The sequence below is a fragment of the Orcinus orca genome, chromosome 20 (genome assembly GCF_937001465.1).
Source record: "Orcinus orca chromosome 20, mOrcOrc1.1, whole genome shotgun sequence".
Lineage (NCBI taxonomy): Eukaryota > Metazoa > Chordata > Mammalia > Artiodactyla > Delphinidae > Orcinus > Orcinus orca.
The window spans coordinates 13,535,156-13,560,920 of NC_064578.1; the positions used below are offsets into that span (position 1 = coordinate 13,535,156).

Sequence of the window (25,765 nt, forward strand, 5' to 3'; positions counted from 1 at the left end):
GGTCACAGCAAGTCTGGCTGAGACGAGGTTTTGGAGTCACTGACTTCCCCAAACTCAACATGCCTCTGAACTGTTACATCCACCAGACAGCGAGGCCACATGGACACAGAGAGGATGTCCAACCCACCCAGGGGCCTGGCTGGAGTTTGGGGCCCTACTCCCACGCCCCACGGAGGTGCAGCCTGGGAAAGCCGAGTTGGGGGAAACACCCCGGGGCCTGAGGAGAGTCATGCATCTTCCTCAAGGCCAAGACCCCCCACCAGATGTTTGTCCTCAAGAAGTCTGGATGCCTTTGTCCTTCTATAGACAGTAGCGGTTCCTGGACCCTGAGCTAAACACACTACCACAGAAACAATGGCTCTTCACTTGTTTGCCAGAAGAATCTCTTTCCTTTCTCTGCTCAGTCTTGGGGGTTGAGAGGAGCAAATCATAGCTGGCTTAACACCAGAAGAAGGGGGTTAAGAATCATTTACTGTGTTTTTATTTTCTTTTCTAAATTCTTTTGGCTGCGCCGCACGGCATGAGGGAGCTTAGTTCCCCGACCAGGGATTAAACCCATGACCCCTGCAGTGGAAGCATGGAGTCTTAACCACTGGACCGCCAGGGAAGGCCCTGCTTCTCGCTCTCTTTTTTTTTTTTAAAGTTTTTCATTTACTGTGTTTCTTATCAGGCCTGTGGCTTCTTCTCAGCCTGCATGTATCACTATTAGGCTCCTCTTTAAAGCCACCAGCAGAAAATAAGGAAATGAAACGAAAGGCAGGTGGGCAGGCTGACACTCCGAGGGCTGGGCCCCAGTGAACCTCTGCTGAAGGGCCTCGGCCCGTCTGGCCATGGGAAGGAGAAAGGCACACGTCTTCAAGGCCTCCTCCATGTCGGATACTGGGCTGTGCTCACCCTGAGAACCCAGACTGGGTGGCGTGGCACGCTGGCTTAGCAGGTAGCCGCCCCACAGAGCTGGCGTGGCCCAGAGGAAGCTGTAGCTCGAAATGACAGGGGCTGGTGCTGCTTCAGGGGGAACGGCAGGCTGGACAAATGAAGCGAAGGGCTAGGAGGGACAACAAATGTGAGGGGCCCAGCCACAGTTTCCTTCTGTCCAGCCCACCGGGTCCTTTGCCCAGGGCTAGGAGACCTCTGTGGCCGTGCGGGGTGGAAGTGACGCGTGCCCTGGAGGCCAGGTGCCATGCCCACTGAGGCCCCAGTGTGGTGCACGGGGAGTGTGAGCCCTGCAACAGCGAGTGACTGCCATGCTGGATACTGAGCCCCAGAAGGATGAGGAGGGAGGACCCTCTGAGGAGCTGGGCGCCAGGTGGTCCTGGTCTGCAGGCCGTGCAGGGCTCCTCAAGGCACCTGGCTCGACACTCTCTCACAGAAGGGACAGAGGGGCAGCTGCGAAATTAGCAGAGTGCAGCGGTCTGCAGCCCGGCTCCAACCGAGCCAGGCAGGCCCGCGGCTTCCTCTCATTTCCCTCCTGCACAATGAGGATTCTCATCAGCCTAGGATGCCTGGGAGACACTGCAAAGCAAGCGAAGCCTCACTGTCCTAGAGGCTGTGAACGGGAACGTGGCACCAGCTCCACGGAGCCTCGGCCCTAGCGGGTGGGGAGAGCACCCGCGCACACTCACACACACCCATGCGCGCCCACGCTGCCCGCACTTCTGCCTGGTGCTGTCTGAGGATAGTCCCGACTCCCCGAGCATCCTCTCCCCAGGCCCCTGACAGGGCACGTGAGGCTGACAGAGGATGGAAAAACCCATTACAGCGCAGTTCTCCAGAGAGGAAACTAGCTACAAATTCCATTTTCAAAGGCCTTTCTCTCCACTGGTTTCCTGAAAGTCTTCCAGGCAAGGAGGGCTCATCAAAAGAGCTGACACCTCTACAATTTCGAAAGCCGCATGAAGCTAACTGCCACTCGTGTGGGAAGAGTCCGTCATTTTCCTGGTAGGGGGTCTCTTCAAGCCCCAACCGTCCAACTTGATGTGAAAAAAAAAAAACCATGGAAACCTTCCTCTTTTGGCAAGTGACGGTAAGAATCCATTTCTGTCGCTCTGTAACCGTGGTCGTCACCCGGGACGATTCTGCCCCCCAGGGGACCTTTGGCACTGTCTGGAGACATTTTTGATTGTCCCAGTTGGGTGGGTGACAGTGCCACTGGCATCCAGCGGGTCGAGGCTGGAGACGCTGCTCCACACCCTACAGCGCACGGGACAGCCGCTGCCACGAAGAATTACCAATGCCAACAGTGCCGACGCTGAGAAACCCCGCTCTGCGAGAGCTCAGGAGGGCAGAGGGTGGTGACACCACCCCCCCACCACCGGGACACCTGTGGGTGGTCTAGACCATCAGAAGCCCCTTCCTCCTGATGGGCAGGGACGTGTGGTCCTGCCGTTTGTCCTTCTGACCAGGCAGGCCTGCCCCCTCCTGAGACTCTACCCTTTGGCCTGTTCCCCAGGGAGGCCTCAATGCCACCCTCTGCCCGGAGCTGGGGCCCTGTGGCTCCTCCACCCACCGGCGCCACACAGGCAAGCCCTGGGCCTGCTCCCCCCATTTCCTTGTCCCCCATTCCTTCAGCTCGCCCCACGCTCAGCAGACTCCCCAACGCCTTCCAGCCGGCCCTCTTCCGGCCTCTTCTCCCCTCGCTGCCTCCCGCCATCCGCCTCTTTCCTCTGCTTCTTTCTACCTCTTGGGCCCTTCTTCTCAGCCTCCTCTCCCGGCTTCTCCAGACCCAACTATTACACACTGGAACTCTGAAGGGCCCGGCTCCGGGCAGCCTTCCTTCGCTCTGACCACCAACCATTCTTAGTCCCTAGGAATGAAATCCACAAGGTAGAATTATCTAGAATGGAACCCCGCACAGTGTTCAGTAAATATCTGTTGAATGAATGGATAAGAGAGTGAATGAATGAATGACTGCCGTCAACCTCCAGATTTGTATCGTGGGCCTAGATCCCTCCTTTGAGAGGCAGACATAGCGATGTCTTCAGTGTCTCTCCTTTGACGTTCCCAAAGCTATTTGAAACCCCTCCCTCCCTGCTACTCTTCCGGGGATCTCACCTCAGGGACAGCTACCACTATCTACCCTGCTGCTCACACCACAGTCTTGGCCGTCCCCCCAATCCCTCTCTCCTCCCTCCCTTCCTCATGCAATTCATCACCAATCAACACACTTCTTACTAATTCTTGCATCGCACTGCACTGCTTCTTCCCATCCCCCTACCAAGCTGCCACCTTGGACAACATCCTCCCAGCCGGTCTCCCACACATCCACCCATTCTCTCCCAGCAGCACAGTAATCTGTAAAAACAGCAATCTGGGGCTTCCCTGGTGGCGCAGTGGTTGAGAATCCGCCTGCCGATGCAGGGGACAAGGGTTCAAGCCCTGGTCCAGGAAGATCGCACATGCCGCGGAGCAACTAAGCCCGTGCACCACAACTACTGAGGCTGCGCTCTAGAGCCTGCGAGCCACAACTACTGAAGCCCGCGCGCCTAGAGGCCGTGCTCTGCAGCAAGAGAGGCCACTGCAATGAAAAGCCCGCGCACCACAACGAAGACCCAACGCAGCCAAAAATAGAAATGAATAAATAAATTTATATATATATAAAAAGCAGCAATCCGGTCACACCATTCCCCAGCTCGAACCCATTCAGAGGCTTCCCGCTGACCTCTGGGTAAGGGCCCCAGTCCTTAGTCCAGCTCACACAGCTGAGCCCCTCTCCCCTCGCCTTCTGGTTTACAGCAAAATGAACTCTCCAACCTCCTTCCTGCCTTGAAGCTTCTGTGCAGGGTGGACCCTCCCCCTGGAATTCTCCTTCAACTCCCCGACCCCCAGATGGCCCTGATCAGGAGCCCCCCAACTCCTGGGACATTAGTCTGCTCCCTGAGCACCCTGGATGGCTTTACTAACCTCCGTCGCCCCAGAGGTCCTGATTTCACTGGTCAGGGTGGAGCCCAGCCATCACCTTCTTTTTCAAGCCTCCTTGGTGACCTAACGTGCAGTCAGGGCCAAGAACCACTGCTGTAGAGTATCTAGGGTCACTCAGAGTATTCTGGAAAACTCCTCTGCCTGGCTTTCTGGGGAGCCTGGAGAAATCTGTGTCCCCTCTAGGTTTCTGTTGGCCTAAGGTCACTCTCCTGGTGACCCTGCTCCTTGGAGCCAAGCAAGAGGCAAAGGGCCAGACCTGGCCATACTGCTGGCGGTGACAGTTCTGCAGGCCTCCAGGGACTGGGGCTGGTGCCCTGGGACTGTCCGGGGCTGGGCTCACACAGCACAAGAACCTGGCTCCGCCAGAGCCACTGCTGCCACCCAGCTGTGGCCAAACGGTGTGCTGACAGCTGGGCACCCAGCGCAGCCAGGTTCATGCTCTGTCTGGCTCACCTCCTTTTCTCCCTGAAGACTCCCACAAGAGTGTTCAATGAGAGGATATCTAGCCTCAAGGAAAGCTGTCTCAACAAGTGAAAAACGAATTCATTTGTTCAAAAAATGGTGACATCGACCTAACCCATGTCAGTAGCACCAGCAACCTGGTGTGAAGCGGGAACCTTCTTTGTTTCTTTTAAGAGCTCAAAGGTCAGGAAAAGGAGGAGAGAGGAGTGGAAGCGAAAATGGTTGCCCTGACCCCTTGTATGGTAGGAGAATGAAAAGCCGAGGCTGTGGGACCACAGAAGGTACGCGGAGGCTAACCTGATGATGAAGCCGCCTCTGACCTCCAGAAGCTTCCGTTCGCTGCTGAACCTCTTGAGAAGGTTGATCATGAACTTGTAAAAGTAGGAGTTCATGGTCGGAGTCGAAGGAGAACACTCCAAGCCTTTGGTACCTATAGAGAAAGGGACAGAGCCGGGATTTATTCTACGCGTCCACAGAATATAAACAATTATCAACGCCAAAAACGTGGGGGAAGAGTCTCTGTGTAACAGGATGAGGGAACACCTTCAATCAAGGGCCACGTTGGCAGCAAAAAAGCCAGGACCAAACAAGTGTGCGCAAGCTGATACAACTCCGCTTACTGCAAAAAGCACCCACTTCCCTGTCCACCCCTCCAGCTGACCCTCCATCACTTAGTGAATATCTCCTACGTGTGAGACCTGCTGCTAGGTGCCAGAAATTTTTGGAAAAAAAAATTTATTTTTACTCATTATCCTAATAAATAAAATACACTTGGGCTTTGTTTGACTGGTTAAGAGCAAATGGCAAGTCAAAGAGAGGAAAGAGAGAAGGCAGACACACAACCTCAATGGTCCATGAAGCCTGCGAGGCAGAAGCCATACTCCCTTCCCGCCGCTGCTTAAGAATAAGTCAATTATGCACACAGCCACCAGGGTGAAGACAGCACACACCGACAGAATGTGACCGAGCGTTTCCATCTGCACCCAATGTTTTGAAATCAGAGATTCTTCCTCATCTTCAGGCAAAGACGCTCTTTTAGAGTAGTACTTTGAAGACCCTGAGCTGGCTTTACAACCAGAAGCACACTCGAGGTCTCCCTCTTATGTGTACCAGCTGAAAATACACTGAAAGCCAGATACAGCCGTCACCACACTGTCCCTGCAACCCCGTCCCAGCCCCAGCCCTGCACATGGTCCCCTATGTAAGGCCTCCAGCGCGGAGGGGACGAGGGCGGGGCTGACACAATGCCGGGGTGATCCCAACGTAGTGTCTGTTCATACGCCCCTTGGGATCTCCCCCCGTCCTTCCTTTCTAACACATGATGACCTCAACAGCACTGCTGGAAAGAGCTGTCAGTGATGCTAGGACTCCTCATTCCATCTGCCTGAGGCATTAACAGGACATCTGATTTTTTTAAAAAAATAACAGCTTAACTTAGATATAATTCATATACCATAAAGTTCACCCTTTTAAAGGGTACGATTTAGTGAAACAGGCAGCGTGGGGGGTCTCTGGGAATCAAGCTTGGCTGTGCAAGGAGTATCAGCTCCCAGAAGCATCAGCCTAGAGCATAAAACAGGAACGTGTGGAAGCGTCGCCCAGAGCACTACAAGTGAGCCTTACAGAGGAGCCCCTACAGGCTGACTTCATCAGATGCCAGGAAGCAGCAGTAAAACCTTGTCCCAGGAGTTCTGTCGTTTTGCTGAACTCAGTCTTCCTTACATCCTCGTGTGGTCCTTACGGGGAAGTGGCTGGGAACTGGAAAAGGTGTTTCCTGTTTTGTTTTTCCTGGCTGTGAATTACTCTATGAGGATTCCTTACCAGGAGCCACACCTTCAAAATACTGTCCTCTCTCCTGAACCTCTTTTACAGCTCCTGTGAACTGTGCACGGGGCGAGAAGCCAGTTCAAGGACAGGCCTCATTGAATTTCTTGTTGTTTGCAGTGTGTTGTTCTGGGTCCCTGTCCAGAAGAGCCTGGCCCAGGCAGTCCTGAGTGACTCTGGAATGGCAAACAGTCTCTGCTCCCTGCCCAGAGGGGCTGTTTGCAGAATCAAGTGTCACATTCTCACAGATCGAGTTACCCCAGGCCCAGCTGGGGCTCTCCAAAGAGGTGGCTGCAGATACAGCTGCTGAGGCAGCCTGGCTGCCTCTCAGCCCCTTGTCCCCCTCCCCACACTTGAGGATATGTATTCTGCCGCCCCCATGGTGGCCTGGCCGGAGGGCAGAGGCTCCCCCCACGCCCCCCAGTGGAGGTGTGTGTGGACTGGAGCCCAGCTGCCTGCAGCATTCTCTTGGGTGCTTGTTCATGATGACTCCTTATGTCCCTGTCCCCTTCTAGCTTCTGTACGTACACCTCTGTCCCACCCCTTTTCCAGGCTTAGGTTCCAAAGGACAAAGGGACCAAAATGGGGACTGACCAAAACAAAATCCTCCCCACCTGGGGCCACAGTCTCCAGTCTCCAGGGACTGGGTGTCTTGGGCAGGCACTGGGGAGAGGTGCTGGGTGGTTCTGTCCCTACAGAGGCAGTGGGAAGCATCAAACATGGTGTTTAGAGCTTGGCTTGGGAGTCCATCAGACCTGGGTTCAGATCAGACCTCCACTCAACCGCTTACTAGCTGTGCAACTCCAGAATTGCAAGTCTCTTACCCTAAGTCTCAGTTTTCTCATCTGCAAAGTGGGGGCAATGAGAGCCCTCACTGAACGAGACAAACATGTAACGTACCTGGCCTGGGGCTTCCTAAATAGTCTGACCTCGGTAAACCGGGGCTGCTATCCCTGGCAAACGTGCCATAACCCAGAGCACTGCATGAAGCAAATGGTTCCCGTTCTCCGAGTCTCGGACTGGACGACTGAGGGCTGGGGATAGTCTGGAATGTCAGATCTGGGACGAGTTCACAGTCCTCTGCTGGGGGGCAGGGAGGCTGTGAGGAGAGGGGATCGCCTGGGACCCCTCCCCCACCCCCCACATTCAGGGAGGGAGATCTGGCCACCCCTCAGCTGACAGACCGGCAGAAGAGAAGGCCTGGGGCTGCTCCGCACATGTCGCCGCTCTCCTCAGCCACAGCCCGCTCTGGGCCCCACAATCCACTCTCTACGTCCAGGCCCGCATGGTGGCCCCTGGAGCTGAGGCCCTTAGGAGGCAGGAGGGGGCAGAGCCACATCTGGGAGAAGCCACGTCGAGTGCCTCCCATTCTCACAGTGCGGTGGTTACTGAGAAAGCTTCCGCTGCTCCGCTTAAGCACTACGAGAAGCAGCAGGCCGGGTGCAACCGAAGTGGGCGCCGGGCGCCTTCCTGAGGCTGAGACTAGGAGGGTGGGAGCTTCGGGGGAGCTGCCTGAGGTCGGTGGCCCTTCAGGCTCCCACCCACCAGAATGGGCTCTGGTCAGGGCCACTGCCCTTGAGAGAAGCCTCTGCAGGAGAGGGTGGGGAGCCTTGGGAAGCTCGGGGGGAAGGGCAACACTGACCAGGTGGGCCGGGCAAGGATGGGGCGCATCTCAGTGCTCACCACGGACAGGGTGAGGGCCTATTCGGTCCTTCCCAGCCTGTTTCCCACTGGCCCCACCGGCCACTTTTCTGACTCACCAGCCCTTCTGGCCCAGCTGGCTTGAGGTGGAACCTGTGAGATGTTTCCAGGCAAGGTTGCAGGCACGGGAGGAGGAGATGGGGTGCAGAGAGAACAAACCCGCTCCAGGGGTGTTACTACAGGGAATGACAGGCCTCTCTCAACTGAACTAATTTCTGCCCAACCGCAGCCTGCTCCTCCCCGTGGGGAGCTCACAGCGCCTCCACCGGCCGCCTCTGCCTCTCGCTCGTCTGCGTGCTTGACAAGCTCGGCTGGGAATCGGCCTCCTTTCTCAGCAGCCCATAAAAGCCTACTCAGCTCAGCTCTCCCTCGGGAGGGGCCCGGGGCTACATGCTGCCGGCCCATTAGGACAGGGCAGAGCCAGAGAGGGGCCCGGCGCCCGGAGTCAGGGCCCGCCCTCCAACATGAGGATCTGCTGGGACGACAGGGCTGGGAGGCTTCGACTCAGGAGACACTGCTGATAGCACAGTTTTCCAGGCCCGCCGCGGACGGTCGGGGAGCTGTTCTGGCCGGGGCCCCAGGAGGTGGGGAAGTGAGGAGAGGGCTGGGAGCAACCTGGACACGGGTCTCAGGAGGGAGGCGCCCTTTGAGGGGCTGAGAAGAGCGGGATTTCCATTCCCTACTCCTGCCGAGGACCAGTCCCAGTGCCGCCTGCCTGGCATTTCTGGTTTAGAGGAGTGGGCTCTGGCAGGACGTTCACGTGACCACCGGCTGGCCGAGGGGCCAACAGATACTGCTGGGAGCACCCTGTATACAAAACCAGGCCGGGGCGTGGGCGGCCAGGGAGCCAGCCCTGCAGATGTTACTAAGTGAAACCTGATGTGGCGACATGAGAATCTGCAGAACGTCTTACAAACAGCCTTCCCTGGGATGTTTTGGATTGAGCTTTGCGGCTATGACGTGAAGGAGCCTCACATGTCAGGATAAAAATAGCTCTGGCCTCAATACACAACGCGAGTTACAGTTCAACAAAACCAGATGCAAAAACACCAGGCGCCCAGCCTGGGCCCAGCAGGGTCCCCGCTCCGCTCCCAGCCCTCCCAGCTACCTCCCCCGAGGGCTGGGGCCGTGTGCCTGGCCAGCACCTCCAGTGGGCATCTGGCTCCGCTGCCCTGAGAGGAGGGGGAAGGGCCGGGGACCTGGCGCAGATGCAGGTCCTGTGGCTGACTGGCAGGGCACTCCCGAGGATGTGACACCTTCTCTGGGCCGGTAGCTATCTGTGAACCTCGCGGGGGTTAGGAGCGTGACGCCATGCCTGGCACAGGAAGTGCTCCGAGGAGCGGGCTGCGTGACTGGGAGGCTGGTATGGAACCGAGGGGGACGAGCAGGGAAGGGAGAGCCTACACACAGAACAGGGGCTGGGAGACAGGGAGGCCCCGGCCACTCGGGAAGCAGGGTCTCAGGGGGTGTGGAGTCCACTGAGTAGAGGGCCCAAACCCTATGGCTGTGTGGACAAAAGGGTGGTTGAGATGTTGCAGCAACGGCAACCTCGGGACCCAATCCAAAGGGCAGAAACTTTCTTTTCTGTGGAAAAGCCGGGGAGTCCTCTGCCCTGGGCAGTCACCCAAATCCAGGAGGCTTTCCAGTTGCCTGGTTCGGAGCAAGAGATAAGCTGATGGGCCAGGGCAGGGCCTGGGAGGACCTTCCAGCTGATGTGGCGGTGGAGAGGGGCCGCGCTGCCCCTGCTGGGAGAGCAGGGGCTGGGGCCAAGGGGGCGCTGGAGAGACCAGGAAGGGGCCTGGGTTGAAGGGGGCCAGGTTCTCCATCTGGGGACAAGTGAAGGCCTGGGCAGATGTGCTAGGGGAGCTTCAGACCCGACAATGGGGACTGGGTGATCGGTCCTGGTACCCGCTCCTTCTGTCAATTTAAGAAACTCTGAAAGAGGGGTGCTGACCCTTACTGGGCGCCTGACGCTGGGGGTTCAGAGGTGAGTATAGCAGGCCCCTGCGGTATGAGCTGGTGCTTCTCAAACTGAGGAGCACACAAGTCACCCAGCAATCCTGATAGAATGTGATTCTGACTCCGGGGTGGGCCTCAGCGTCTGCATTTCTGATGAGCTCTAGGCGATGCTGAGGCTGGCATAACCTGCACTTTCAGGGGGTCTAAGAGGTCACGGCCAGGGGGGAAACAGATGCGAACCCCACAGTGTGACTGGTGGAAGGAACAAAGTGTGAGAAAGGAGTCTGGCCTGGGATATCCTAGAAAGCTGTATGGAAGAGAAGCCATCTGAGCTGGCCTGGAGCACGCGTAAGCTCTTGTAACAGAAGGATGGAAGCAAAGGCAGCACTTTACACATACAGGGCATTTACCTTACCCCCTTCCATGCAAGCGCTCACAAAGCCCCCCAGGGGCCCATCACCCGATCTACACAGGAAGGAGAGGTGGCACCGAGGCAGGACACTTGCCCAAGGTCACAGGACAGGCAGCGCAGAGCTGCCCCAGCACCCGAGTGCTTTTACGCCGCCCGAAAAGGGTGTGTGGGCTGGGAAACGGTCTGGTGTGGCCGGAGGAAGTAGAGGGCAGGCCAGGGGGGAGGCAGCAGAAGGGCAGGAAATGAGGTGCTGAGGGGCTTAAGGCTGGAATGGGGTCCCTGAAGTCGCTGTGAAGAGGAGGGATACCTCCCAAAACTGCCAGGCTGAGGCCACAGCCCAGCACACAGAGGAAGAAGCTGGACCACCGATTCCACCACCACTGCTGGACAGGGTGGGGTTCACGTGTGTTGCCGTCTTCTGAGTGTGAAGGTGAAGAGAGCAGGCTCTCAGGCCAGGCTCCCAGGCCAGCACCACCGCTGCCATGATCCCCCAGCCCAGGTGGGAATGACAGTGCCCTCCTCAGAGATGGCATAAGGGTCAAGGGCTGATCCACGGGGAGGGTTCAGCGAGCTGACGTGAGAAGAGCTTAGAACGGTGCCCAGTCCTAAACGAGAGCTCAGCATATCACAGTCACCGCTACTATTGGCAAAACTACCAGGGATGGCTTCCCGCGTTTCTTCTAGAATTTATTTCTGCACTTGGTCACGCCAGGCCGGGCTATAAGCAACGAAACTGAATCAGAACGTTCATTTTTGCCCGTGTGTTTAGAGCTGGGACCAGCGAGCCCTGCAGGACACATTGACAAGAGCTGCTTTATCCCAAGAATGGGCCCCGTGGCCAGAAGGGAAGGTCATGAAGACTGGGTTTTGGGGGCAAACGTCAGTCCTGGAGTGACTTTTGGTCCCAGATCGCCACACTGCTGTGGTGCGGGGCCCAGGGGCCTGCCTCTCGTGCAGCAGGATGTCCAGCCCCGTCTCCAATGATGGACTCAGCCCAGAGCCTGCCTGCTCCTGCTGGGCCTGCCCACTGCAGGCCTGCTCCAGGGGGCTCACCACCCCCTCTCCCCAGAGCCTGGCAGGGCCCCAGCCATGTGGAGCCACACAGAGAAGGCACAAAAGTTGCCAAGTCACAGGGGACCCAACTGGTTGTTTTCGTGTCATATCACCAAAACACAAGTTAGGGAGACAGGGAGCCTTCCACAGGCTTCCCTCAGGGCCGCCCACCCAGGCAGCTCCCCTCTTGACTGCCCCAGAGGTGGCCCTCTCCCCAGCCCCGGGGCTCTGCCAAGGTCAGGAGTGAAGAGGGGCAGGCCGGGGTGGGGTGGTAGGGGGAGGGAGACCACCACCTCTGCCCCTGCCGCTCTGTGCTGGAGCCAGAGATGTTCATGCTAGGCCAGGCGAGAGCAAAATCCCCTGTGGACAACTCTGCCTGTGGCCCTGGGGACCATTCCTGTGGCGCTTTTAGGCCAGCACAGCAACTATCCAGGCGTGTAATGGGCTGGCTTCCCTACCGCTCCTGCTGCGTTCAATCTGCACCCTCCGAGTTTACAGACCCGACAGGAAGGCAGGGCCACTTAGCTCCCTACAAACACCACCGGTTTCCTCTTTGCTTGGCTCCCAGCCTCCCTGGCTTTCCAAAGTGCCTTTACAGGGACGGGAGGGTGGGGTGGCGGTAAGGTGGCAAACGACCTTAAAGGGACACAGCTCTGCACTCCGCAAGTTCTCAGAGCTGTGCCCTGGAGAGCAGAGGAAGGCAGTGACCGAACAGGAAGAGGGGCTGGCCTCGCAGCCTCTGTGCACAGCCAGACGGAAGCGGACAGAACAAACCCCTCGCACGCCTGAGAAGCGATGGGAGAAAGAGCGGCCGCAGGGAATGAGCGCGCACTTCCTGCATGCTTTCTGACTCACACAAGCACCCCTACCATCCTAACAGCTCTGGGGCCTTTGGGGCCTGGCGTGTGCCCTCCCCAAGGTGGCTGAGGCGGGAGAGGGGACAGGGTACAGCTCTGGCTTCCCATGCTCTTCTATTACCGCCTTGAGCTTGACCTTTTAAAACCATGGACCCGTCGGACAGATCTGGGGTCAACTATGGACAGCACGCATGTGTGGTTCCCACACTCCCTGCAGGGCACACATAGGTCTCGGGCTAAGAGCTCGGGGCCCATGGCACTGTGTATCCTTGAAGTAGGGAAGCATTACTAGCTTCAGGCACTTCCTTGGTGCTCTTTCCAGGATGGAATTTCTTCCCATCTGGCATACTCGGCTGTTTTCTATGAATTCGGGGTGAGGCCCTGGCTGATGTGAGCCGGTCTGACAGCCTTGTGAGCTGGGGCAAGTCTTCACTACCTTGGCCTCCCTAGCGGCCCACCTGTCTTGACAGGGCCAGGAGCTGGGGTTCAACCTCTTTGCCCTCCAAGTCCCTTTCAGCCCCTGCTCCCCAGCAGTGGAGGGCTTGCTGCCGGAACTCCCTGGACCAGGCCCTCTCCAACACAGACCCGAGCTGTTCATGGCTGTTTTCTGGCCCATCTCCACTAGCCAGTAAGCGTTTCACAGTCATCGGCTTCTCTGTGCCCGGGAGGAAGAGAAAAGATACCTTACAGATGGAGGGACAGATCACAGACAGTCCCGGGAGAACAAGGTGTCCCCTGCCCGAGGCTATGCTGCCTCAGCTTCTCCCCCTGAGGATGTGTGCTAACTGCTTCCTGGGCAGGGAGATCTGGGGGCCTGGCCGCACTGGTGGGAACCCCTCCCTCAGCTGCTGCTCTTCCCCCTTTTGTCCCACCCCTGCGGCGAGGCTTGGCCTCACACTCAACCTCTGGCACTCCTGCCTCCCATCCGGAGACTTCAGGCTGACGCCCAAGTGCTGACATGGGGACACAGGATGGAGAATGGACTCCTGAGCTGTGGGACAAAGGGTAGGAATCTCCTCCCTAGGGGTCTCCTGGTCAGGACGTGGGAGCCTCCCGGCCGTGGCCTCTGACTGCCCAGAGGAAACGGCTCACAGGCAGGGAAACCACCGTGTCCTGTGAAATGAGAGAAGGAAGCTGGGCTGCTGCTAGAGCCCCTTACTCCTTCCTTGCTTTGGTCAGAAACAGCTGGAAACTTGGGACCAGCTGCAGGCCCAAGAGTGTGCACAGTGGCGGTAGCCTGAAGCCTGGGGTCCTATGTGACACCCCACTGCAGGGGCTTCAATTCAAGTGTCATCAGGCAGATGTCTTTAATGCATGGGCCTTCTGTGATTGAATGGCAGCCCTGGGGTCACCTCCAATTCCACCAAGCAGGTGTCCTCAGGGCCGAGTACCGGAACGCCTTCTGGGACCAGTATGGTGGGGCTGCAGGAGGGATGCTGCCACTGAAAGGCCCCAGATCTATTTGACTCTTGGCTTCTGCATCAAAGGAGGTCTAGGACCTTGTATCTGGATGTCAAGAGCTGCTCAGGGGACAAAGAGACACCCCAGGCAAATGCCCAAGATTCGCTGGGTACTTTCCTTCCAAGTCGCATCCCTGGGCATTTTCCAGGATTGTGTCACTGGAGGGAAGAGGCGTCTGCCTGGGAGGGAGGACCTGGGAGTCACACAGGCCCAGGGAGAAGAGCCACCTGCTGTCTGGAAGGACGCTGAGGGTTGAGCTCCAGGAGTGCCACGGCCACCTTTACGTTGAAGGACTGCCCGGGAACATCCTGTCTGAATTATCTGCTCTCCGGCCTGGGCTGCCTGCCATGTTATTTTTAGCTTCTCGATGAGGAAGGGAGCGGCTGCCTAGTCTTCCACCTGTGACACCCAAGACTCCGAAGCCCCTTGATTCCTGACTGGGAGACGCCACCCCAGGGAAAGAGACAGTCAGCTGACCCGGATGGTTTTATATTTAGCCAAAGGCCCAAAAGCCCGAGACTTGCAGGGAGATGAGGAAAAAGGGCTGTGAAGGTCTCTTACAGGGGTGGAGGGCTGCTGTAGTGTGAGGCAGGAGGGTGCGGAAAGAGGGACAGCCCAAAGGCCAGCCGGTCCAGGACAAGACTGAGCACTGTCATTCCCAGGGTCCCCGAGGCTGCAACCCTCCGGGAAGGACTCACCAGGAGTCTTCAGTAGGCCAGCTCTGCCAGGGGTGGGCACCTGGAGCTCTGAGTGGCTGACACGGAGGTCAGGGCCATCGAGGGGGCCTGGGTCATCCATCTGGCCTGCGGGGGAGGAAGCAATTTCTGCCAATACCTCCAGATCCTTCAGAATAACCTGGGGGAGAAAAGCAGAGGATGAGGGACAAGGACCTCCATGCTGAGCTGTGGTTGGAGATGGAGAGCTCCCTCCAGGGGGTGGGAAGGGGTCTGCAGAGGGCGACGGGGCTGGTGAGAGCTGCCAAGACTGTGGCTCTAACAGTACTCAGAGGGTTCTGCAAAGGACATGGACCGAGGAGAGCACAGACAGGCAGTGGACGGGGGCAAGTGCAGGAAGGAAGCCGGAGTCAAGGCCCGGGAGTCAGCTCTCCCATGACCACTCCTCTTGTATATTTTAAATGGTCCCCAGGGTGCAGTCTGTGCGGTGTGTACCCCAGGGCTCCGGGGCTGGCCAGGCCTCGATGTCGACCTGTGCAAGGGTCCAACAGTGCCCTCCAGGCCACACTCCTGGGGGTGCTGGCCACGGCCCAGCCCACCACCAGGCCACAGGGCAGATCCTTCTACAGAGGTGACCCCAGGCCACCTGCCACATTTGGGGTGTAATTCTGGTCTCCAGGACGGAGAAGTTTCCAACTTCTAGACACAAGGTTCAGTTCTCGGCTACCTCTGCAACATTCATACGAAGATGTGAGAGGTCCCCAGGGGAGACCCCACAATCCAAAAAGCCCTTGTACCTTTAGGGGCTGTCTCCCCTTGCACAGCACCCATCTCCTCCAGCTCCTCACCTGGCATCAACGGCAAGCAGGGTGGTGCCTCACCAGGGAGGGGGTAGGGCACCCTGTTTGTGTGTGTGTGTGTGTGCGCGCAACTTGGTAACTCACCTGTCCCAGCTCCTCCAGCAGAGCCCTTGCCACACTGCAGGCAGGGCTGCCCACCCTTTTCTGCTCCCCACTCACCTCTGTGCTCTGAAGAGGGACTGTGCCTGTCCTAGCACAGGTGTACCCGCAAGACTATCTCTAGCACCCAGTGGATGCCCAACAGGCACCAACCAATAGATGGATGACTGTGCCTGAGCCCAGGCCAAGAACTACCACGGCAACCAAGGGCTTCAGTCCTGAACCAGGGGAAGTGACGCAGAGCACCGGCGGATGGGGCCCCGGTGCGTGGGCTGTGTGTGGCTCGACAGGCCAGCCATGGAACGTGGTGACTATAGTCAAAATAAGGCTACTCCCAGGCTGTTTGTACGATGATGAAAATGTTTTGGAGTTAGACAGTGGTGATGGTTGCAGAACCTTGTATATATACCAAAACCCACTGAATTGGATATTTCATTTATTTTTGGCTGTGTTGTGTCTTTGTTGCTGCGCCCAGGCTTTCTCTAGCTGTGGTAAGCGGGGGCTACTCTTCGTTGCGGCACGCAGGCTTCTCATCATGTGGCTTCTCTTGCTGCAGAGCACAGGCTCTAGGCGCACAGGCTTCAGTAGTTGTGGCGCGTGGGCTTCAGTAGTTGTGGCACGCGGGCTCAGTAGTTGTGGCTCGCGGGCTCTAGAGAGCAGGCTCAGTAGTTGTGGCATACGGGCTTAGCTGCTCCGCGGCATGTGGGATCTTCCTGGACCAGGGCTCGAACCCATGTCCCCTGCATTGGCAGGCGGATTCTTAACCACTGCGCCACCATGGGAGTCCCCCTGACTTCCAATCTTGACCCTGCTCTTCAGCCACCTGACCCTGGACCGGTGAACATCACCAGTAGACCAGTGAACAACCCTCCCTCCATCCCCCAGCATCTACTGCCGGGGCCTGTGCTGGTTGGAGGAGATGCAAGGCTGCAAGGCTGAACTGGGCCCTGCCTCGGACCAGAGTGACCTTGGGGGAGACGGGAGGTCCTGACGCACTGATAAGGCAGCGCCTGTGCAACGGGAGCCAGCAGCTCGGCCTGAGGGGGGCTGGGAGGCTTCGGAAGTACCTGAGCCCCAGTTTGCCTGGGAACCAGGGGTTAGAGGAAGGCACGCAAAGCGTTCTCTTAACTAGCAGAAGCCTTTCATGGATACAGGGCCAGACCCTGTGGCACATTCCAGGAAACTAGGCTTTGGCCCAGCTCCGGAGTGGGGTGTGGGGCTGGTGCAGAGATCAGGCAGAAGCCACAGGCAGGAGCAGGTCATCAAGAACTAGGACCCTGGGGCTTCCCTGGTGGCGCAGTGGTTGAGAGTCCACCTGCCGATGCAGGGGACACGGGTTCGTGCCCTGGTCCGGGAAGATCTCACATGCCGCGGAGCGGCTGGGCCCGTGAGCCATGGCCGCTGAGCCTGCGCGTCCGGAGCCTGTGCTCCACAACAGCAGAGGCCACAAGAGTGAGAGGCCCGCGTACCGCAAAAAAAAAAAAAAAAAAAAAACTAGGACCCAGGCAAAGAGGCAGGTCTGAACTTGGTTTTGCAGGTGATATGGGGGGCTCAGTTTCCTCATATGTGCCAATGGGGACTCGTCCTTGCAAGGTTGTTGTGAGGATTACAGGAGATGCTTCACGTACTACTTCTGTGCTGAGATTTTTGGTGCCACAGCCGAGCTTGGTCAGTGGCCCTGGATCAGGGACTGGGCAGGAACAGCGGCGCACACATCGAGGCCTTCAGATTTCATCTCTGCACCAAAGAGAGTCTGCAGCGCCCATCTCTGTACACCTCCTCCTGCCCCACTGGAGAGCACAGCCAGCAAAGCTGCATTTTGAATTCTCATTTCTCACTTCGCATTTTGAATTCTCTTATTTTAGAAAGTTTAACACCAAATGGCAAATGAATGCAAATTACACTTCAATTGCACAATTAAAGCTGGAAATGTCATCTACAGGTTCCTTCAGTGATCCCGGCCACGCCTCAAGATCTGTCTCTGGTCCCCGGGGGGCTAGAGCCAACAGACAGCCCCACTGTCTGCTGTACACACACACACGCGCGCACACACAGCGTCCTTCCTGTCCCGTACAGTGGGAGCCCCCTTTAAGTGGGAGTCAGAGAACACACCATCATCTCCTTCAGCCTCCAGAGCAAGGGGCTTGAGAGGGGCTATCAAAATGGAGGGCAAGGAATTGCCTGAAGAGCAGAGTGGGGAGCTGGCGGGGAGCCGCTCCTGGTTCCGAGGCCCATCAAGTCCAGCCACTGGCTCTCCCCCAGCCAAGCAGCAAAACCACTCAGTCCAGGTGCTGGACTTGAGGCTACGGAACCACAACCCTGACGCAGGCCTAGGCCAGGACTCTGCCTCTGCCTGGGGAGTGAGGAGAGGCTCCAGGGGGCAACACCAACAGGGGGCCTGGGACAGAGCAACAGAGACCACAGAGGAGCCACCCTCCAGCTGGACCTGGCTTTGAGTCTCTGCGCCAGCCAGGGTGTTAGTGCTCTACTCCCCTGGAGACCTCGCAGCCCTTGGCTTGAGGACAGGAAGCTCGGGGAGAAGGACAGGGTTATCTCAGCAGCCTTGATCACGCTCACGGCCTGGACAAAAGGCCGAGAGCTATAAACGCGCTGCTCGGCCTCTAGAAACGCAGAGCCAGTCCCCCTTCCAGAGAGCGGGCCGGCTGGGCCCATGCCTGCGCTGGCCTGTGGTCCTGGCTCTGAGGACGGGAAAGGCTCAAAGAAGCAGGAGGAAGCCACACCAATTAGTATGCACTACACAGCTTTTCGCAGAATGAATATAAAACACTTGTGCTTTCTTTCTGTGTGAGAGAAAGAAGGGGGGAAAGAGAGGGAGGGAAAAAGGTTACAAGAAAGCAATATTCTGCAGGAGGAGGAGTGCCTGCCGTCACCATGGCAACGGGCTGGGGGGGTGGGGAAGGCACATCAGCTGGTCCCTGGTCCCCGAGTGAGCTGGCCATCGATGAAGTGAAAGGGTCGGTGGCAACTGGGTAAGGAAAACATTTGACAAAGCAACTCTGAGGGGAAGGTGGCAGAGGTGAGGGGGAAGGGGTGTCACACCCTCCGTGGCTTGGGGAGCAAAGTAAGGAAGCCACGGGACTCCTGAGAAAGGCCTTCCTTCTAGGAGGTGACCTGACAGCAGCTAAGGGCACAGTTCAGTGTGGGAGGGGAGTCATCGTCTGGATGGGCCACGGCAGGCTGTCACCCCCTGCATTCCAGTAGGCCAAGGACAGTCTCCCGGATGGTGACTGCTCCCTCCTTCCCTTTTTGGTCCATCCAGGCGCTCTCTGTCCCAACACCTTGTCCACAGACCAGCCCTGGAAAACCGCTCGGGGCGGAAGGCCCCCTCCCTCCTCCGCGACGCGTTCCTGTTGGTCCTTCGCCACCTTGGGAATAGCTGGAGACCCAGAGCTTTGCGAGGTCAAGGCTTTCCCTAGGCTTGCAGGCCCGTCCTCTCCTCCTACCGACTCCTGAACATGAAGCCCCAGATGAAGCCCTCAGCAGATACTGAATAGATTCTCGCTGACCTGCAGTGCCAGGCAGGAGATGGAAGATGGATGCTTCTGGACAGCTTCTGCCAAAGGGATGGCTGGAAAAGCCTCCCATCTCTCTACCCACTTATCTCTAAGAAGCCTTCTCCAAAGTTTGGCTAGGCCACTGGTCAGCTGACTAGGCCCCAGATGTCAACTGGCTCAGCCTTCCAGTCCCACGAGGAGGGAAGGAAATCCCCAGGGTGGGCCCTTTCCAGTCCCAGCCAGGAGGAGGCCGCAAGAGTGTTTCCAAGTGATGCACTCGGGCTGGTGGGAGAGGTGAATTCAGGCTGAAGGTCCTGGAGGCTGAGGTCTGCGGGCCACTGCCATCTGATGCCTCTGTCCAGAGCAGTGGGGCTGCAGGGCCATGCCTGAGAGCTGGATCAGGTCAGGCCACTCCTTACTCTTGGGAAGTGGAGCTAAGAGTAAATGAAGAGGCACCGAGGCCAGGCGTCTACAGGAAGCCTTGGGGCCTTCTGCTTCCTTCCACACAGAAGCCTGTCTCCTTCCTTCACAACGGGTACAGCCCAGCAGGCCAAGGCCTCTTGAGTTCCTGACACCTATAGAATGGCTTCTGCGGCTGGTGGAATCAGCCAGAGAACTGACTCTAGGAACACAGGCTGCCGTCCCCAGGAAGGGTCCCCTGGAGGAGCTGAGGGAAGGTCAAAGGATCTCCACGGGCCCCGCAGCAGTCAAACTATGGAGCTCTAGGTGACGGCACCTGGCACTAGTCGGCACTGGGGCTGGAAGCCCCTGCCCCGGACATAGAGCAAACCTAGGCTGGAGGAAGCAGCGACCAGGCTCCAGCCTGGCCCAGCGCAACCCAGCCCAGGAGGGAGCGGTTTTCCCAGAAAAGCTTTCCGCTGCAACGGGGTCAGAGCAGGCCATGCCCAGCACTCTTGGGAGGCGGGTCCCGCAGCCTTGCAGCCCTGCCTTCTGCAACAAGCAAGGAAAGCACTGCCGAAAAGAACACTTAGATTTGGGGGTGGGGGAGAAGGACTGCTTAGGCTTAGACCTATTTTCCCACTGAGCAAACTACGCAGATTAGAGCCTTGTATGGCTTGGTAAAGCAAAATCAACTTAAAAAAAAAAAAGGATTATATCTTGGTTTGTTGCCTGACTTTGAAGCATGCCCTTAGGAATCAAGATTGCTTTCTTTTCTTTCTTCCTTCTCTTCTGCTTCTAGTGAAGTTTGAAATGTGCCATACATGCCAAAGGCCAGCACCTACTGCTTATTAAGTTCCACAGTGACAGCACAGCGTGGGTTCTGGCAGCCTAAAGCCTTCCAGCCTCCATCCCTCTGAGGGGAGAGGAGGGAAAGGCCAGCCTGGGGTGAGACAACTTGGAGACCAGTCCCCCCCGCCCCCGCCACCCCTTCTCTCCCACTCCCAGGGCTTCCTGCTGAAGCCAGCTATCGCTCACTTGTATCCCAGAGGCCCTGACCAGTAGGTGCACCTCCAGCAGGCAAATTCTCCCCACGAGCCAGACAGGGAACAGGCAAGGGGCCGGCTTGGGAGCAGTGCCCACCCTGTTATAGCTCAGTTACCAGGCGATGAGCCGAGGGGCCGCTGTCTCCGGGGCACCAGTCCATGGCAACCAGGAGAGCGGCGTGGGGCTGCCCGGTCTCCTGCCCACTACCAGGTCTCCAATTAATCTCAGCGTGCTTGCAAGCCACTCAGCCCTGGTCCGAGGAGGCAGAACCAGGCCCCAGCAAGGGAGGGAGGAGGGTGGGACAGGCCGCAGTGGGGTCAGCTCACCACCTGCCCCACCCCGTCTCTTCACTTGCTCATGAAACGTGTCTGGGCACCTCCTATGTGCTGGACACAGCCTCTGTCCTCATAGAGTGTGACAAGGGCTGTGAGAGGGTCTGAGGGCACAGGGTGCTATGATGACACAGACGGGGACCTGGCCGGCCTTGATGAGCAGGACTGGGTGGCATACGTGACAAATAAGGCTTCGTGGATTCACGGAGCATCAAGCCGAGATCCTGACCTAGTTACTTCACTTCCCTGAGTCTGTTTCCACTTTAGTAAAGTGGGGACACAGCAGAACGCACTTTAGTAAAGTGGGGACACAGCAGAACGCACTCTCCTGCTGTGGAGACGGACTAAGACCACGCCTGCTGGGTGATGCCCAGCACAGGTCTGGCGTGGAGCGAGCGTTAGGTACACTTCCTGTCCTCAGCATCTCTAGCAACCAGAACTCCCCGCCCCGTCCGTGGGCCTTGCAAACTGCCAACAGGAAGATGTCAGGGAAATTTAGTTGATTCAGCTTTGGCCATCTCTGGAGGAGAAGAAATCGACACACATCTTGGGAGAATTTTTGACTTCTGAAGATGCTGCAAGTGGGGTGGGGGTGCGGGTAAAAACAGGGCCCCTGACCTGGCCACCACCACAAGGGCTATGGAGAGAGGGCATCAGGGCTGAGAGCTAGGGGCCTGGCCCCTAGCCTCCCAATAGGATCTTAGGCTGATCTGTTCTCAACCAGAGACAAGCATCAAAATCGTTGCGAGTTGTGGAGAATACCAGCACCCAGGCCACGAGGCTGCACCTCAGAGAACAATTCAGGCGGTCTGGGCTGAGGCCCAAACAGCCGGATTTTAAAAAGCTCCAGAGAGGGGTCCCTGGTGGTCCAGTGGGTAAGACTCTGTGCTCCCAATTGAGGGGGCCTGGGTTCGATCCCTGGTCGGGGAACTAGATCCCACGCGCACACTGCAACTAAGAAGCTCGTGTGCCACAACTAAAGATCCTGCATGCTGCAACGAAGATCCCTCAAGCTGAAACTAAGACGCGGTGCTGCCAAAACAAACAACCTACCTATTAAAAAACAAAAGCTCCAGAGGATTCTGACAGTGGCCCTGGTGTGCGTGGCTCCCTGGGGCACTTCCGTTGGGTTGTTGGACTTTGACCTTTCTAGGTGAGGTGACTGATCACTTCCTGAGTTCAAGGAGAGATGGGCTGCGGTAGGCGGTCTGCTCATCCCTGGAGGCCAGTCGGCCTGTAGCTCGGCTCTCTGGGAGCCCCCAGCCCTGTCCAGGGTAAGACGGTTCGCAACCAGCTCCCCTTTGTGGACTCCCTCCTGTGCCGCCCAGCCCTACTTCGGGAAAGCAAACCTCCCCTTCATCTGCCCTTCTCAGTCCACCCTCGCCTTCACCAGGAGCCCCCTGCCCAACTCAGGTGCTCCAGTTACGGTGCAGCTCTGGGTCCTCACTTGCCCATCAGTGGAGGGAATCCAGACAGAGATGAAGACTGAAAACCCTCCCGGCACACAAACCTGCCTTCCTAGAGCAGGTGATGGCGGCCGATGGCGAGTACTGTGGGTCCCCCCTTACCTGAGGGAGGCTGATGCGGGGCAGTGAAAGCACACAGTGCAGAGATATGGAAGGATGAGAGCAGCAGGCCTCCCCATAGGCTCAATTCTGGGACTGAGACCACGCGCCCCTCTCCCCTGCCCCCTCCACGGCAATCGTCTGCGTCAAGGGCTCACTGCAGAAGACCTCCCAGGATCTCTAGCGCTGACGGCCAGTGCCTCTGCTGGGCCGTGGGGGCCTGGGGCCACCTGTCCCTGTGGCTTGTGACTAGAGGCCTGTGTCTCTGCCTTGCTGGCCACAGCTTTTCTCCCTGCTCATTACTTCCCCTCCTCTCATTTCCTCTCCAAAGCCTCCAACGGAAGCCGCAGGGTCAGCCCCAGGGAGAGCTGAGTGGACCAGCCCCCGGAAGGCTGCAGCGGGAGAGGGTCCACACCTTCCTTGTTCTGGCTGTCTGTGCTGTGGCCCAGCTCATCTCTCCATGTGAGGTGGGCTCTCGGCGAGAGGAAGCAATTTCTTGGCCCCTGACATCTCACCCCTCGGTTCTCCGGGCTGGCATCTGACCTGATCGTGTGATCTGACTATAAAGAAATCTTCGAAATTGAAGCGGGGGGTGGTGGGTGGTGGAGGGGTTGTTTTTGTTTGTTTTGGAGAGTGGATGGAATGAAAATTGGAGTGAAATAAAAACTGAGGCAAGGATATGAGAAGGAAAAACAAGCCCCATTCTTACAGAAGACTGTCCACTTTTGAGCAGGCCGCATTAGTATTCTAGGCAGTGGAGTCAGGACCACACAAAGTCAGAGCTGGAAGGGACTAACACAATCCAGTCCAACCTCAATTTAGGGAGGGAAATGGAGATGAGGAGATGCCGTGGACTTGCCCGGTCCCATGGGGAGAGTGGGCAGCGTGGAGCAGAGGCCTGTGCTCCTGCTCTCCACCCAGGCTGCTTCCACACCGCCCCTCAGCCGTCCCTGCCACTGGCCCATTCCTTCTGGATGGGGCCCTGGGTGGGTGAGCAGCCCCAGGGCAGCCTGATGGGGCAGGTCAAAGTCAAGTGTGTCCAGACTGAAGAATAAAGCGCACCCCATCCCGGCGGCACTCCCGCTGTGCAGCGAGGTCAGACCTCCTGCGGGGTTTTAGATGTTCTGCAATCAGACAGAGCTGACTTCCAATTCTGGCTCCTGGCAGTGTGACCTTGGGTAAGTTATCGTCCTCACGCCTGAATTTCGTCTTATGTCAAACTGGGGATAATGAAAGCCACTCCAAGATCACCAGGCACATTCCTTAAGGCAACAGATGCGATGCACTCTGACCTGCGCAACTACCCCATAAACTGGTTTCTGCCTCTCCTTCTCCCAGACACGTGGCGTCCAGCACACAGCAACCAGCACGGTTTCCAAAGGACGCCAGTGCTGGGGCGTCGGACAGGCCATCACTGGCTCTCTAAGCTGCTGTCAATTACAGGGGCCTCTAGATAAGTGGCAGCCCTCATTTCTGGGGCAAACACTGAGGGATGGCCAATTTCCAACAGAAGGCCCTCCTTCCCGAGGGCAGGAGAGCACAGCCCGTCATGCTGGAACGTGAGTCAGAAGAGGAACCCATGGGGACTGGCGCCTCCCCACCACCCGCAGGGCACAGCTCTTGGGTTTGGGGCCTCCCCCAATGCGGAAGGCTCTGTTGCCACCAGCTAAATCCCTTTATAGCAGAGAGATGAATCCCTGGGCCCAACTGGCCGACCCGCCAGACCACAGTGACAAGGGCTCCTGGGGAGAGGAAAAGCTGAGGGAGTGCTTTCGTGGACCGGGTGGGATGAGGGATGGAGAGGGAAAGGGACATGACGGGACAGCATGGCTGCCGCTTCCCGAGGCAGAAGAAGCCAAAGGCAGCCTCGCCCCAAGTCTGCACCGGGGGACTGGGCTCAGACCTCCAGTCAGCAGCAGCAGTGGCAACAGTCACAGCACAATCCCAGAGCCACTCTGCCCATCCCTCATACCGGCCTCGGCCCGTTTCTCTTTGGGGCGACTCAGCGTAGCCCCGCAGAGCTCTCTCTTTTGAGAGATTTGAGAACATCTCCTGCTCCATTTCTCCTGGGATCTGGACCATGAAAACAAATGAAATCCTCTCCCTGTCCCCCAAAGCCCACCACCCTCAAATATAGTCGTGTCTGTTCCCTGATAACACCCCTGCTGGTGAGGGTCCGAGTGCCCCGAGACAGAGTGGGTTGATGGGCCAAGTCTCGCACCAGAGAGAAGAGCTGACGGCCCCCCCTTCCCTCAGGACTCAGCAGAGGGCGGGGCAGCTCTTGCACTCCCGCCCACGGGTCTGGACACTTCTGGGATGTACCATGGGGTAGAGGACAGGAAAGGCACTGGGCTACTCTGGACTGGGGTACATCACTGCTCCCATGGGGGACTTTAAGTACCTTTGTTAGATGCCCCCAGATCACTTCTTAGACCCGTCTAACTATCCCCCCATTATTCTGGCCTCCTAGTTATGGCTGTATGTCCCACTGGGTGTGACAGCCAGACCACACTCTCCATGCAGTTAATGGATTCCGGAGTTAGAAATTCTACCACTGCCGTGAGTAATGCCCTCACTAACCTACCTTCCAAATTTTCTAGAATTTGAACACATAAGCCATAAACTCCCATCCACAATTTCTCTTCATAGTTACTTTGCAACTAGGGGAGGGGAAAGAGGGGGGGACTTCTCCTGGTTTGAGAATGTCTGCTCTAAGGTGTTAGGGACACCCCAGCTCCGAGATGTTGAGAAGCCTCTGGGAGGCTGCCTCTGGTGGCCCCGGGAGGTGTGCCCCTCTGGATCTCAATGGAATCAGCAAGAAGCTGTGGCAGTGAGAGGCCCCAGTGCAGGTTCTCTGCTGCGGATGGCATTTCTCCTCCTTCCCTCGGACCCGGGGCAGTCAGCTGGGAGCCCCTCCACCGGCGACACTGCAACACAGCCCACTGACGATGGGCTCCCCGCTCTGGGCAGCGCTATCTCAGGGCTGCTGGGGGGCTGATAGAGGGGGAGAAAGCACAGGATGGGGTACCGGTCCTGCTGCCTTCCTCTTGGTTTTTCTGTGACCTGGAAATGGACGATGAACCCCCAACAGCCCCACCTACTCTGGACATCTGCAAAGGGCCTGTGTGGTCCTAGAGACAGGCAGGGAAACAGGACAGAGACCTGCTTCCATTCCAGCTTCTGCTGCTGAAACTGAGGCAGGAAGGACGTGGGGCAAACGTGGAGCCCACCTTCCTGATTTCAGTGTGTGTCTCTGCCATTTTCACAGAAATTATAACCAGCGCCGGAGGAGCTAACGTTTACCACGTGTTTACATGTGCTGAGTGTCTTGTGCTGAGCATTTGACATTCTCGATCTCATTTAATCCTCACAACAACCTGGGTGGGTGGTTCCACCATTACTTTCGGTTTTCAGATAAGAAAAGCGGGCTCAGAGAGGCTATGTAATCTGCTCAAGGGCAACCAACTTTTTTTTTTTTTTGGCCCCGCCATGCGGCATGGGGGATCTTAGCTCCCGACTAGGGATAGAACCTGTGCCCCCTACAGTGGAAGCGCAGAGTCCTAACCAACTGGACTGCCAGGGAATCCCTCAACCAACTATTAAGTGGCAGAGTCAGGACCAGACTCC

At 57.5% G+C, this 25,765-nt stretch overlaps 1 protein-coding gene across 11 annotated transcripts in view; it reads right to left on the reverse strand.

Moving 5' to 3' along the window:
- Positions 1-25,765, reverse strand: part of VAC14 (VAC14 component of PIKFYVE complex) — a 206,075-nt gene that overhangs the window by 33,104 nt on the left and 147,206 nt on the right. For all 11 annotated transcript variants that reach the window (XM_049703820.1, XM_049703821.1, XM_049703822.1 and 8 more), the window contains 2 exons: positions 14,346-14,502; positions 4,678-4,810 (listed from right to left, as the gene is read on the reverse strand). In XM_049703820.1, coding sequence (XP_049559777.1) covers positions 4,678-4,810; positions 14,346-14,502 — 290 coding nt within the window. The remainder of the gene's footprint in view (positions 1-4,677; positions 4,811-14,345; positions 14,503-25,765) is intronic.